Here is a 15,749-nt window from a genome sequence, read left to right on the forward strand (position 1 = left end):
GACATCTCATCCAGTAACGCTTTGAGCATTCCTAGTGTCAGCATGGGGCCTGGCTCCATGTGTGGCGCTGCTTGGTCCTCCTCTTCGTCTGCGCCATCAGGATTTTACCTTGCCAGGCTTGGGAAATGAAAAAAATAGTTTTCTCAGACCTCTCCATGGTCCTCTTTTCCTTAGGCTGTGACATGTCAGGGTTTTTCTACGTTGTTCTGGGCTCAATTGCTCATTTGAAGCTTACGAGGAAAGGAGCTTCTAACACATGCATCCACTCCGATCCCCTGTCAGGACATGCCCCCGCTGTTCCACTAGTTTGATTGTTATTATCATCATATGATCTCAGACTAATTTGACTAATTTATCCTTTACTCCAACCATTTTCAACATCAATGTCCTACTAGGTCCACAGTCGGATTTTCCAGAGGAATACTTAATTTTCCTCAATATGAAGTTTTCTTAATAGGACATCATTTAGAACAGTTTGTTACAGAGGACACTGTTATAAATATAAGGAAATCAGGACCTGGATCGGCACTTATGTAGATGTGATGTCCAACTCGGTTAATCCTTCATGTTTGGGCTGTTTGTCCATTATATTTTTCTCCGAATAATTTTACTACATGATGGAATTGTAATCACAAATTGACCATATACAAAAACATAATATAAACACCAGTCTAAAAGATGTTTAAAAAGTAATTTGCATTAAGTCATCACACACAAAAAAACACAACACATTTCAAATCAAAACCAGTTTCTGCTCAACACATGCTTTCTGTGTCCTTTATGTTGCAATTATTGAGACTGATACATCCAATTTGTTAGCTGACAGAGAATTACATCCTTAGAACCAGGGCCGGCCTTAGGGGTGTGCGAGCTGTGCGGCCGCACAGGGCGCCATGGTGCAGGGGGCGCCCTGCGGCCGCATAGCTCACACGGCATGTCTGTTAGCCGCAATGCTAACAAGACATTTGCCTTGGGCGGCATTTTCCAGGGGGCGGCAAAAAAAGCTGCCCCCAAATGCCCAAGGCAAATGTCTTGTTAGCCTTGCGGCTAACAGACATGCCGGGCTGCTGGGCGGTCGGGCAGCGCTGGCGGGTGGCTGGCGAGGGAGCACTTCCTCTGAGCTGTATGCTCAGCTCCCTCGCGCGCCGCAGAGTGAGGCTGGGAGCCGGAATATGACGTCATATTCCGGCTCCCAGCCTCACTCTGCGGCGCGCGAGGGAACTGAGCAAACAGCTCAGAGGAAGTGCTCCCTCGCCAGCCGCCCGCCCAGCCCAGCAGCCACTGGACCACCAGGGAGGAAGAGGGGGGGTCTAAATAAATGTAAAAAAATGTGTTAATGTGGGTGAGTGTGTGTGTCTGTTAGTGTGTGTGTGTGTGTATGTTAGTGTGTGTCTGTTAGTGTGTGTGTGTGTGTCTGTTAGTGTGTGTCTGTGTCTGTTAGTGTGTGTCTGTGTCTGTTAGTGTGTGTCTGTGTCTGTTAGTGTGTGTCTGTGTCTGTGAGTGTGTGTCTGTGTCTGTGAGTGTGTTTGTCTGTTAGTGAGTGTGTGTGTCTGACTGTGTGTGTGTGTGTGGCTGTCTGCCTGTGTGTGTGGCTGTTTGCCTATGTGTGTGTGTGTGTGTGAGACTGTCTGCGCGTGTGTGTGACTGTCTGCGCGTGTGTGTGTGTGTGTGACTGTCTGCGTGTGTGTGTGTGTGACAGGGTGTGTGGGAAGGGGTAAGGAGTGGGGGAGGGGGGGATGGGAAGGGGGGGCGCTGTGAAGATTTTTTGCACAGGGCGCCCAAATGCCTAAGGCCGGCCCTGCTTAGAACTCAGCACTCTGTCTATCATTACATTTGGATGTCAGATGTAATATCTGCATTATACATCGATCTGCAGAGTGTTTTTGCCAAAGCACCCCGAAACGACTTTATAAAAAACTTCATAGAACCATAACTACTACAATCAACTGTAGCTTGCAGTGCCCCTTAAATCAAAGTAATTACCTTTTAAGCTGCCTTTTAATCACTTATGCAGATTGTACCCCTATATGTGTAAAATATGTTGTGCTAGTTGAACATAGCCTTGGACATCAGATGAAGTATATGAATATTATTCATGAAGTAGATGCCTGTTATGTTACTAAATATATTTTAAATAATTAAGCCTATTAAAGACATGTCAATGGTGCAGTAAAATGACTTTTGCTAGTTCCCCCACTGATCCCCAATATTCTCCCAGCACAAAGCTTAAAGCTTCTATACCCAGTCTTTACAATGCAAACTGTTTCTTGAAAAATGTAAAGTCAGTTGAGAGGTATGTTGGCAGTTGTTCAATTTAATTACTATAAAAATAGATTAATAATTTATCTGTATAAAAGAAAGCATTTTAATGTTTCTGGAAGTAGAATCTCAGACATTCTATGATGTTGATTTTGTCCAAAACATTTTCTAATACAGAGGCGACATATCTGCTTCAAACTCAGCGGTCCTGGGGAAAAAATCCATAAAAAAAATTAAATAAATCAGATTTGTGGTTTTTTTTTTTTATTATTAGAATGATACATTTATTAATATATGTATAACATAAGTAGATGTTTGCAAAGTGGAAGAGTCTATTAAATTTATTGATATGATAAATGTATACATTGTAATTCTATTTCACAGTAGGTCTTTTCATAGGTGTTAAATTGCAGCTTATTGGTATCACTATTTCTGTAATTAATTCCTTTCATAGAACTTTGTGTGTTTTCTATATTACCAGCGGTATAATGAAGCTGGAATGGCAAACAGTCTAGCATGACTATCTAAAATGGAATTTAGAAAGGATCATAATTAACTCACAGTGTCACATGACCTACAGAATCCTGAATATAATTAGAAAATATTGATATAGAATTGGTGAGTTTCTATTATTAAAAAAAAAAAAAAAAACTAGCAATCATCATAGAATCTGATAAAATATTTTTTTCTGATTTTAGAAATTGTACACTATAGGGTCATAAACAGGCTTACACAATGATATGGTTTCTGTAAAACTGCAATATTTTAAATTGCAGGACTAAGGGGGGCAGGGACCCAGATCACCTATAGTGTCACTTTAATCCTGTGAAATTCCACCCATGTCTTCTATTATATATTTATCTTATCTCATCTGACTTAAAGGGACACTCCACAGCCCAAATGCAAAATGAATATAAATCTCTGTTTAATAGACATACCCCTAATAAAAGCTTGCATGTATTTAATTATGCATTAAAAACAGTTTGTAAAACTGTCAGTTCTCTTGTCTGCTGCCTTGGCAAGCCCTCCCCTTCTAATCCACCTCGACTTTCTGTTGCTGTCCAATCACAGATTTCCCAATGCAGCTCAGTTGCTGCCTCTTGAGTTTAGCTCCACTGAGTTAAACAAACCAGGAACTAGCAGTGCAGGTTGTCTGCTTGAAAGCCAAGGGGGTGTAACCAGGTTAATTTATGAAAGTTGTCAGGGTATTTATATCGGCAGACATTTTGTGCTATGATAGAAATACAAAGTATATATTCTGAAGTAATCTGAACATACCAGACTCCATTTTGTTAGTTTCAAGCTAACAAAAGAGACACAAAATTTCTATCCTTTCTCTAAAACTGAGCCAGGGCTAAGAATGTGTAGTATAAACAACAAAGAGATAAGACATTGAGAACGGGGGATGGACAGACTGTCTAAAATGCTAATGGAATAGAATAAATTCTAAACCCAGACATAGGTGACAGAGAAGATTAAATAATTAATTTCACTTTCTATATGTACAAAGTCCCATTGTAAGTTTTGAGTTCAATTGTAGTATTACAAGCGGTCATATTAGGAATTACTACAGAATATGGAGACGCATAGTCTGAAGAAAACCTCTTGATCTGACAGAAAATATAAAATTATAGCCACCATATAGATAACGAAAATGACGTCAAAATAGCCACCAGGAAAAGTTAACTCTTTCCTGGATAGGTATGTTTAGTGGGACAAGACTGCCATCTAGAGTCCAAATACTAAAATGGTTACCTGGAAAGAAACCACACCCACAGTGATGCTATTGGTAATCACCTAAGGAATTTTCACCTAAGGAATATACACATAATATAAAGGATATATCTTGTAGCACACTGATTACACATTTTCCTGCCATTTGTTTCACGGATGAAGTGAGAAAATGGACCTAAGTACCAGTAAAAAAAAAAAAAAAAAAACTGCTAGATTTATAAAAAAAAAAAAAATATATATATATATATATATATATATATATATCACTTTTCACTTGATCTGTGAAGCAAATAAACATTTGTTGGATGTCCCTTAACCATCAACAGATTTTAAGGCTGTGTGTATTTGCAATGACTTCTAAATAACCTCAGCATAGTTGTAAAAGTTCAAACAAGCTCAGATCTAATAGCATGAGCCAAAAAAAACTCTATATTTGTTTGTTCAGTTAGACGCCCATATGGGGCCATAGAGTTACTTAATTCGATGTCCTGCCTATTGGCCTAAATTCAAGCTAATTGCAATATGACTAAAAAACAAGTGCACACATCTAGATCTCCAAATACATTTTATGGTTCAGTTCTACCTTCTCTTTTATTAAACACTAGGTTTACAGGACAGTTTGGTTGAACTAATTCTGACGGGCGTTTTCCTTCTGCATTCTTCAATTGAGTGTCACCTCCAAAGTCAATGAGCAAATTAACCAGATCAGCATTAGATGTTCTTGCAGCCATGTGTAAAGGTGTGTCCAAGTCTTTACCAACATTGGCACTTGCTCCTATAAATACAAACATACAAATTATTATTATTTTATTATGTATATAGCGCCATCACATTCCGTAGCGCTGTACAAATAAGCGTTTCATCACAAGGCTCAAAAATGTATTTCTGAATACTCTTGTTTTCTATATGTATTAGTAGCAGTCTTAGAAGATGAACTTGTAAAGGGCATTTTATTTATTTAATTGTAGGTACTTGCATAGTTAGGTTCCCAAAATAGTTTTCGCCACCAAGAAGTAAAGCTAAAGAGCTTCTGTTAGTAAAAAAAAAAAAAAAAAACCAAAAAAACAAACCATGTGGCTCTTTACAATGTGGTTTCAAATGATTTAGTATTTTGGAGAAACTTTTTTTTTTTTCTAAATATTAAAATACCAAAAATTCTTCCATATGTAAAAGCAATATATATCAATATATCAAAATAGGTCAATATATTTTGAGTTTTTTTGTTTAACAAGGTTCATTTATCAAAACATTTTAAAAGTTTAGCCAAAAATATTTAATTTTTTTTTTTTTAAATGGATCCAAAAATATTAAATCGAGGCCTTAATTAGAATAGACGCTTTCATTATAATTTCAGATATTGTTTTTATTTTATTGACTAATTTTTTTTAATGTAAAAATAATTGTATTAAGCTCCATCATATATGTTGAGCATGTTAACCTTCAGGTACCAGAGTAAACTTTCATCCCAATATCAATATTATTGGTATTTGGTATTTAGGCATATGTTTTGCCAGATAAATGTTTTTGGATGTTAATTTTGGGACTGAGATAACGGGATCCCAATGGAGAGAGAGTATGACCGGAGATTATTGAAGGTATACTATAGTGCCAGGAAAACAAACTTGTTTTCCTGGCACTATAGCTCCCCCCTTTGTCAAGGCCCACCCCTGTGGTGCAGAAGGGGCTAATAACCCCTTCTGTCACTTACCTGGCTACCTCGGCGCTGACTCAGCTCTGCCCATGCTCCTCCCCCACCCACGTCCGCCGGCTGTTGGAAGGGGAGATCTAATTTGCATGCGCGGCAAATTAGATCTCCCTTTAGGAAAGCATTATTCAATGTTTTCCTATGGGGATTCCGGTGATGCTGGAAGTCCTCATGCATAGTGTTAGGATGTCCAGCATCGTTTAGGCGACCAAAAGTCACCTTCAAGCCCAGAAGTCCCTCTAGTGGCTGTCTGGGAGACAGCCACTAGAGGAGGAGTTAACCCTAGCAGGTAATTATTGCAGTTTATAAAAACTGCAATAATTCATAATCTAGGGTTAAGGGGAGTTTGCAACCAGACCACTTCGATGAGCTGAAGTGGTCTGGGTGCCTACAGTGTCCCTTTAAAGCTGTGTGTATTTGTAATGGCTCATAAATAATAACGCAGTATAGATAGAAAACTTCAAACAGGCTAAGATCTAATAGCATGTGCCAAAAAATAGATTTAAAAAGTCAAATAACTTACATTCTTAGAATGCATTTTTCAAAAAACGCCATGGAATATATAAACAATGCCCGCATTTAGTGCTATACTGGACATTACAATTTTATATTGCAATCTTTAAAATCCCTCTAGTGCACTTAGTGTGATCAGAAGTCTCATATCTTTCTCCCCTTCTCTGATTGCTACTAAACAAACATGTGAAGGAAGCATCTCCCTGTTAGATTGGGCAGAGAATATGAAGATCCTCTACTTTCATTCTACGAAACCTCGCTACTATAGGAGATAGGGTAAGGGGAGGGAATAAAGAGCATTTAGGGGGTTAATACATATACAAGGGACAAAGGGGGTAAGAGACACAAAAGGGGTAAGAAGGTGAAGAGAAGCACAAGGGAGGAGATATAAAAATGAGGGAAGAGACAACAAAAGGGCAAAATGGCATATGAGACAGTAATAGTGGCAAAGAGACACAAAAGGGAAGTAAGATACAGAAATGAGGATATGAGATACACAATAGGGACAAAAAGAGTACAGGGGAGTTAAGAGACATGCAAGGTGGTAAGAGAGGATTAGGAGAGACAAGCAAGGAGACCAAGAGGTGCACATAAAAGGTAAGGGGACGTTCCAATCAGCACACAAAAATGCATCAATCCACGGAAGGATGCCAACATGCAGTTTTGCAACAGATGGCAGGAAACCTAGGTGCACCTCTTGAAGGAAAAGTATGGGCTGCAATTAAAGATTCTATGCAGAGATGCATATGGGTTGAATGGAGCCCTGGCAGAGAGGTCAGGTTTTCTGAAAAATAAAAATCAGGGGAAGTTAAGTGGGACCACCTTATGGGCTAAGCAATGCAACTGAAACTTGGTCAATGTATAGATATAATTAGAAAAGGAATCCATCTGAAAGATTTTATGTTGCTTTATAATATTTTAGCCCCTTGTAATGTGTCACATGTACTGGTCATTTAAACGGTAGGAATTACCTTTTCATGATAAACATGAAAAACATGATAAACGTCTATCTTCTGTCCGTACTCCCACCTCTGATGCTCGCCTTCAAGATTTCTCGAGGGCTGCACCGTTCCTGTGGAACTCGCTCTCCTCCTTCGTTAGATGCTCACCCAGTCTCCACTCCTTCAAAAAATCGTTAAAAACCCACTTCTTCATAAAAGCGTATCAATTAAACTGTTAATAGCTCCCAACTGATTCCTCTTCTACAACTGTCACTAGTCTAATACTATACTCACCTTTTTGTGTCATTTTACCACACTCCCTCTAGCATGTAAGCTCATTGAGCAGGGCCCTCAACCCCTCTGTTCCTGTGTGTCCAACTTGTCTGGTTACAACTACATGCGCTGCGGAATTTGACGGTGCTCTATAAATATCATAATAATAATTATAATAATAATGTGTTGTATTACACTCACCTAGCTCGAGCAGTTTTTTGGCAGTGTCCACCTTTTGATTCTCACAGGCCATGTAAAGCGGAGATCCTAAGTGACTGATGGATTGCTGTACGCTGGCCCCAGCCAGAGAAAGGGATTCCACACAGTCAGAATAACCTAAAAAAAACCAGAAATCAACAACTTTTACACATATTGTATAGAAGATCTTTATACATATTTTTGTTAATGCTAATTTTTTTAACCCTGAGATTAATATGGTTACCGAACTGTCTGCTTTCATCGGCTAACTTTTAATATACAATTCAGCTTACACATTCAACCCACAATCAGACTGCAGACAATCAAAGAAACAACAGACAGACATGCAGTTATAATCTTACTGCAGTTTTGATTTAATATCGGCCGATGTGATAACAGTCAATTAAACAGTTTGGAACGATTTAATATGAGCAATTTTAGTCTTGGCAGAAGCTGATATATTTCTATTCGAGTGACTTCAACATGAAAACTCCAGTGTGCTTTCATGTTGAAGTCACTCAAATTGAAATGTGGGTAGTACTAGTGACATACGGTACCCACATTGTATGTGGGTATGTCACTTAAACAAAAAAAATGGGCAGGTATTGTAATTCTCTCACACCTGTTCGAATAGTAGATATTTGTTTAGAAAATCTATCATTGAATCCTTGTGTTGTTTGTCCACACACAATAAACCACAAGAGATTAAAAATGAACACAACAAAGCATGTGTTGTATGTCATAAAATAGAATATTTTCTTCCATTGTGAGGGGGTTCATAGGGTGACATGCGATACACTTAATACAAGGATAATCGCCTCTTTTGTGTGTACCACCTGTATGTTTAGTCACTGGGAGATCAGCATTAACAAGTTTGTCTTTTTTGTAGTTTATGACATGCAACACAAGCGTTGCTGTGTACATTTTGAAATGTCCTTGTGGTTTTTTTTGTGTGTGGGACAACCAACACAAAGATACAAAGATAGATTTTCTAAACATAAATCTGCTATCTGGACAAGTGTGACAGAATTACCGATGCCAGTCATTCTAACCCTGCCCAGACTGTCTATGGCTGTCCAATCACAGACATTTCAATGCATTTGCAAGATAGGTGCTCAGTCTAGGCAATGGCTACCTGTTCAGTTTAGCTACACTGAGCTAAACAACCAGGAAGCAACATTGCCTGTTGTCTGAATGAAAGCCGGGGGGGTGTAACAATGTTATTTTTTTTTTTTAAGGGTCAATTTCTATTGAAGTCTGCGCTTTATGTAAAATGAAAAAAAGGACATACTTTTCACACATAAAGCGTTTCAGCAAGCTGCTTAGCATAAATTAGTTCTCCTCTCTCACTGTTGTCAGTGGCTGAGCTGTGTACATACACTGAACAGGAAGTATTTTTCCTGGAATGGGGTGTGGCTAAGGAGGAAGGCATAAGGTGCGAACTTCTGTAAAACTTTTTTTTAAACTACAGATATGAGCAACATATTATTAAGGCCAAAACCTTAAAATGTATTTAATGAGTTGTCTTGCCCGGAGAGTCCCGATAAATAACAGATACCTCAGCTCTACATTTTTTGAGTGCTGGGACAGGCTGCAGTTACCATACTGGGACACATTTTCAGACGTATTTTCTGAGGATATTGTGGTTGAGGATTGGATCCTAGTCACAGAGAGCGGAACATAGGTGTTAAGGCCATGTTGCGTGTGCAGTGTATTTCCACCTATTATAAAAAGAGACCACCCCACCCCCAACACTCTCTTTACAGATTTCTGAATCTCATGCATTTAAGGGGTTTTTAAAGTGGTCATGGTATGAAACACTGCACATACTGAGATATTGAAGCAAGCTGCCAAAGGTGTAACTCCACTTTTGGTCGCTTTCCTTAGCCAGCCCAGAGCAACAGTTCCAAGTTTTCTTGGTAATTCTGTGCATATTCTATGTATAGACACTCTCTCATCGTCTGAGAACACTCCGAAGACGCTCCCGGCCAATGAATGAATTCCAGTATCTGCATCCAGTTTCTGCAGCTCTGCAGATGCTAAATGTCATTCAGCCTTCGATTGTTGCACCTCCGAGCCCGAAGTGAACCAGGTAAGTGGTAACCTGATGTAAAATATTTTTTTCCCATATCAGGGAATGAAGCCAGGGTATAACCTTGCATTATAATCACTACATGTATTATTATGCTTTTAGCAACCTTTAAAATGAAGAAGAAAAATAAACCTTTACATCTCAGTAGTTTACGCATTGCGGTTAACATGAAAATTATGCGGAGACAAGGAAGTAGATGAGATCCCTCAGCCAATCCTGGTCCTCCTATTGCTTTTTTTTTTTTAATTTGACAATTTTTATTTTGTTGACAAAGGGTTGGGGGTACAGAAGGTAAACAGGGTAAGGTGTCATCACAAAAGGCATTGCAGGTTAAATACAGTAGCTCAACAGGTTGTACACAGCTTTAGTCCTCCTATTGCTTTTAAAGGAAGTGCAGTGTATATTTTAGAAATCTTTGCCCTGTTTAATGTTAATGCATGTGGTTCAGCGATCGCAAGTGGGTTTATTTAAAAAAAAAAAATGAAATGGAACTATGCAAACAACAACTTTTTTTTCATAATAAAGTCAGCTTTTATTGAATTTGTTTGCTGCTCTCTCCTTAGTTTTATTTTTTTGGAAAAATAAAATACATGAAGAAATAGCAGACAAAGATTATGGTTGTTGTAATCGTTTTTGTTGATTGAGTGTTTTTGTGTCTCCATTGTGTAACTATTGACGAGGTTATTGCTTAGGCAGATTACAGGATTCTTGTTGGTAGGTTTCTTTTTTGCCCAGGGAGGATTAGCTACAGGTTGTAGGGACCAGGCCTGTGTTTGTTTTACGTCCCCTATGAATCTCCAGCACAATATGGAGAAGATTGGACAGGACCACTAAAGGGGGGTAGAGGGAGGACCACTAAAGGGTTTGTAGAGAGGGAGGACAACTAAGAGGGGGGCAGCGGGAGGACCACTAAGGGGGAGGGGGGAGAGGAAGGCACACTAAGGGACAGGGAGGGGAAAGGAACACTGAGGGACAGGGAAGAGAGGGGAGAAACCACTAAGGTACAGGGGCAGGAGCAGGGGCAGGGGAGAGCTCTAAGGATGGAGGGGTAGGGAGAGAATATCACTAAGGGACAGGGGGACAAGGGAGAGCACTAAGGGACAGGAGGGGAGGAGAGAGCACTAAGGGACAGGAGGAGCACTATCTTACCCCACAAACCCTCTCTTTTACACTTAACACATACACAATGCATCCTTACACGCCTAAACACACAATGCATCAATCACGCACACACACACACACACTGCTTCTCTTACAAACACAGAAACAAAATGCATCTCTCAATGCACACACACACACTCAATGCACCCATTACGGACACACACTGCATTAAATTTCATACACAGAAACACACCTTGTATTATTTACACACACACATCCAGAAATACACAATGCATTCCTTACACACAAACACACACTGCATCGCCTATACACACACACTACATTCCTCATACAAATTGGTATCCCTATACACTACATTCCATAAGACCACACACATTACATCCTCTACAATAACACATAACATCCATTACACACATACACTCCACTCCCTGTGAGCAAACTCATGGGTGGGCCATGTAGGTGGACTTATGGGTGGGCCTTGTAGGCATACTCACGGTCAGGCCCAGACCTTGAGCTGTGTAAGGGGCCCCAAAAATGGAGCCGTTTCCTGTTCGTTAATTGTTGTGAGCACTGTTACAAACAGTATCCAGAGAACCTCTTCTACACCAGACCTGCAGCCTGAGCCCATCATCCTTTTGTCCTCATCTGGTGGTAAGTAGGCAATCCAACATATTATTAGTGGCACTAACCTCTAATCTGCCTCACATTAAAGGGCCACTATAGTCACCAGAACCACTACAGTTTAATGTAGTGGTTCTGGAGTCTATAGCCTGTGCCTGCAGGCTTTTTAATGTAAACACACTGCCTTTTAACATAAAAGACACTTTGTGCAGAACTGGGTGGGCAGAACATATGAGGGGTGACAATTTTTTGTTTGCCCATCTATGCCAAATATACTAATTGGTGTTTTTTTGACACACATAGCAATGTAAGTATACATGTACGGAGAACTTTAAGGGTTACTGCCAAAGAACACCCCAATATGTGTTCAAGAACATCTCCTGAGTACAGTGATACTACGCATGTACTGGTGTGTCAGGTTCTCTATTGGCTAAAATACCTTATTTGGAGGGTGCGCATTCCAGTTTTCCAACTTTGAATTTTCACAGCTGGTCGTCGTGCACCAATGTCCTATTTGGGACATTTTAGAAGCCGGCCAATGTAATTTACCCTATCAAACCATATTTTTTTGAAAAGTAGACACCCTAGGGTATTTCAAATGGTGGTATTTTAACACTTTCCATGCACTAATTCTACCACCAGTCTTTGTCAACCTTTTGGGTAGGCATGGATTCTCAACTCCTGTTATGTATTACTGCCAAAGAACACCCCAATATGTGTTAAGCAACATCTCCTGAGTACAACAGTGCCTCCAATGTACAGGTTTTATGGGCAAACTTACCAGGGTCAAATGTAGGGCTTTCTCCTTTTCCATGTGTGACAAACTGCCTTTTGCCACTGGACATTGGAGAGGGCTTATCGCTAACCTCCTGCCCTGTGACTATGGTCAGACATATTGCACTTTAAAAACTATCTGGGCTTAATGGATTTTTATTATGCTGTCTCTGGCTCTTTAATTGGGCTGTACAGAGACTAGGGACACCTGGAAAATGTGTAACTGCCTTGCTGAGATTCGGTATTAAAAACCGTTCGTGTCTTTTAACATTCCCTTTGTCCCAGTGTCTGGGTGGCCGCCATTTCGGGACTTTACACGTGTTCACATCTTGCGCACGAACAGCGGTGTTTGACTTTGGTCGCGTGGAACTAAAAACGGATATGCAAACAGGCGAACACCGGTGAGTCCTCCAGACCTCCGTAAATGCGTACTGAAACTACCGAACGTTCCGCCGTTCGGTAGAAAGACTTAATAGACTATGGGGATTCTAGCGACCACCGAGATTCGACTGGATGGCACGAATTTCATATCCTTTCACCGTACAAACGGGGACCGACCGCAAGGCCAAAACTTATGGAACTGTTTTCGGCTAGTTGGTCTGTTCAGTCGGTCAAATCTTTGGAACCCTATAACTCCCGAACCGTTTATCCGAATGAACTGATTTTTGGATATGTTGTCCCCCTGAATAAGAGCTATGGGGTACATCCAGAACTTGGGTAAAAATGTGTACAGTATAATTGTGTTAACTGGTTATCTAAGGGGAGGGGATGTGTGGGTTGAACCTTGTATGTAATTGGTTATTTTCAACCTCCCCCTGGGTGTGTTCTATTTGTACCTGACTGTAATAAAAAGCAGGCTGGGCATCCCAGTTCTCAGTTCTTCTTGACCCTTCAAAACGTAGCCTCGTCTCGTTCTTGAAAGGGGATTATTTGGGAATATTATCCTGCTTCTTTCTACAGCTGAACCTGACTCTCTCTCTGGATATCGTGGATGGGATTATACCAGCCTGACTTCTACACAGCAGCTTGCAGGGAAAAGGACGTCTCCAACGGCTGATACCCTCTCTCTACCTGGGTAGCTGTTACACCATGTTTGCACATTGAAATTTGCCAGATTGGTTTGCTGGGCCTATGTCGCATTTTGCACCGGGTACGTCAGCGGTCGTTAACAACAGTTTTTTGGCTGACGTACCAGGTACGTCCGCGGTCACTACGGGGTTAGAAAAAAGCTTTTTGATCATGTGTCTCTTAAATATATAATATTTTTCTATTTATGTAAAGTTTCGGGGGGTTATTTCTATTTTCTTTCTTTTTTGGTTTTAATGCTTTTCTCTGTAAAGTGGAGCTAGGTAGGACTAATTAGGACAATTGTGCATAATGGAGTTGGTTCGGGGGATGAACCATGCTATATAGTGTGAACAGAGTGTCGGAGGATACATTCCGTGTTTGAGAAAGCCCCAAGGGGAGGGGTGAAACTAGTCACGTGATCGGAAATAGGAAGTGGTGTGTCAGTGTACCGAAGCAAGCAGTCAAGCCAGCAGAGGATTCTTCATATAAAGTTGAGTAACCTCGGACGGACTGTTCAATGACTGCATGCTGATGAGCTATATGGCTACCCAACGAATTTGGGCTACATTGTTTTTAAGGAATACTTAATAAATGTTGTTACCTTGTGTCTGGCTGCAAGTGTATCCATCGAATCCCACGCTCACTAGGGTCTGATCCCCCCAGAGCTCTATAGTGGAGAGTGGTACTTTAACCACTCAGATCTTGTTAGTTTCCAATTCTGAGCATTCTTTTTTTATTAATTGTGATTTTACTTTACATATTGCACTAGTTTTTTTTCTGTCTATTTATTTGTAGATTCGATGACTGTGAAGCTGTTTGTGCAAGTATATTTGTTGTGAATTTCCCAGCATTATTTTGCCACAGATCATTGTTTTAATTTGGCACATAAGTTTCTCTCACTACCTCTTTACTATCGCTGTATGTAATATTCATCACCCAGAATGTGTGTGGGGTCTGAGTATTTCACATAAGTATCATCAGTGGGTTTTATAATATTTATTGGTTTTAAATGCACCAATCTTTTAATAATTATACAGTTTTTCTGAGTTGTATCACCAGTGCTTATCAGAGGCTGCTGCATTGTTAATAACATTCCCATTTTTATTATTTGTTATGCTACTTGCGCCATCCCATTTGTATAGTGTTATGTAGAGCCACATATTAAATATGATATTCTAGGTCAGGCATAGGCAACCTTTGGCACTCCAGATGTTTTGGACTACACCTCCCATGATGCTTTGCCAGCATTATCGGTGTAAGAACATTATGGGGCTTGTAGACCACAACATCTGGAGTGCCAAAGGTTGCCTATCCCTGTTCTAGGTACTTGCCATGAGAAGAGCTCACCTAACTCTGTCTATTATTAATTATTTTTCTCTCCAAGCGCCTCTTTCGTGTTCTATCCCGCAGAATATTCAAATTAAAACTTGTAATGAATGAATTAGTGTTACCTAGTAGTGAATTTTTTGTTAATCACTTACAGCTGTACGGAACTTGGTGGCACTATATAATAAATATATCATTTATAATAATAAAATAATAATATGCATAAAAAGCTCATGTCAGACCCAATGGGATTGAAGTACATAGTAATTGACTTGTGTGTTTCCTGGGCAAAAAAAGCTCATTTTAAAAAAGCTTCATAAACCATGAACAATACTAAGTCTTACCTCTCCTAGCTGCTTCGTGAATTGGAGAGGCTACGTCACAGATGCCGTTTGGACTGGCTCCATGCTTTAACAGCAGATTGACACAAGCCACATTGCCACTGACACATGCATTAAACACAGGAGTTTTCCAGTCTACGTTTGGAATATTAACCTAGAAGCAACATGTGAAAAATAACGGTTAACTCTTTTAAGCAAAAAAAAACACAAGAGAACAATCTACTGAAAAGATATTCTACTGATTAAATCTTGCGGGTAATAGTGAATTGCTAAACACAGCGAAAATCTCTGAAATTCACCCAAATGGCTTGATTTATTAGAACCTGGTGTTTTTTTATTTTGGCATCATTGCAAAATATGTGGGGTCTCTAGATCCCATTTAGAACTGTCAGGGCCTAACAATGTGCCCTTACCTAATCTCTTCCCATGTGCAGAAGAAGGGTAACAATAGACTGCCCAGGATATGCCAAGACTCATAGGTCCCTGTAATAGTTGTTCCTTTCAAGGGCAAAGGCGATGCCCAGTCTCACAGACACTATATAAAAAATATGTGTTGATTCCCTGTGGTAAACAGGGGATGTACAGTTTCCTGGGTTCTAAGTTTTTTTTTTTTTTTTTATTTGATTCCTATAGATCACTCCTTTTGCCCATTAGCTCTCTATTAGGACATAATAAGACATGCCTTTTTTAAGTTGCAAACAGGGACAATGTGTGCTTTGTTAGCACTTGAGCCAGTGAAACAGATCTGATGGCTGAGCTTAGTTACGCTTAGTAGCCAACTT

The 15,749-nt window shown here is 39.9% G+C and overlaps 1 protein-coding gene across 4 annotated transcripts in view; it reads right to left on the reverse strand.

Annotated features, from left to right (window-relative positions):
- Positions 1-2,342: 2,342 nt before the first annotated feature.
- ASB9 (ankyrin repeat and SOCS box containing 9) overlaps positions 2,343-15,749 on the reverse strand; it is a 38,117-nt gene continuing 24,710 nt past the window's right edge. For all 4 annotated transcript variants that reach the window (XM_063449084.1, XM_063449102.1, XM_063449111.1 and 1 more), the window contains 4 exons: positions 14,971-15,121; positions 7,627-7,761; positions 4,577-4,768; positions 2,343-2,467 (listed from right to left, as the gene is read on the reverse strand). In XM_063449084.1, coding sequence (XP_063305154.1) covers positions 2,343-2,467; positions 4,577-4,768; positions 7,627-7,761; positions 14,971-15,121 — 603 coding nt within the window. The remainder of the gene's footprint in view (positions 2,468-4,576; positions 4,769-7,626; positions 7,762-14,970; positions 15,122-15,749) is intronic.

This window comes from Pelobates fuscus, chromosome 1 (genome assembly GCF_036172605.1).
Source record: "Pelobates fuscus isolate aPelFus1 chromosome 1, aPelFus1.pri, whole genome shotgun sequence".
NCBI classification, from domain to species: domain Eukaryota; kingdom Metazoa; phylum Chordata; class Amphibia; order Anura; family Pelobatidae; genus Pelobates; species Pelobates fuscus.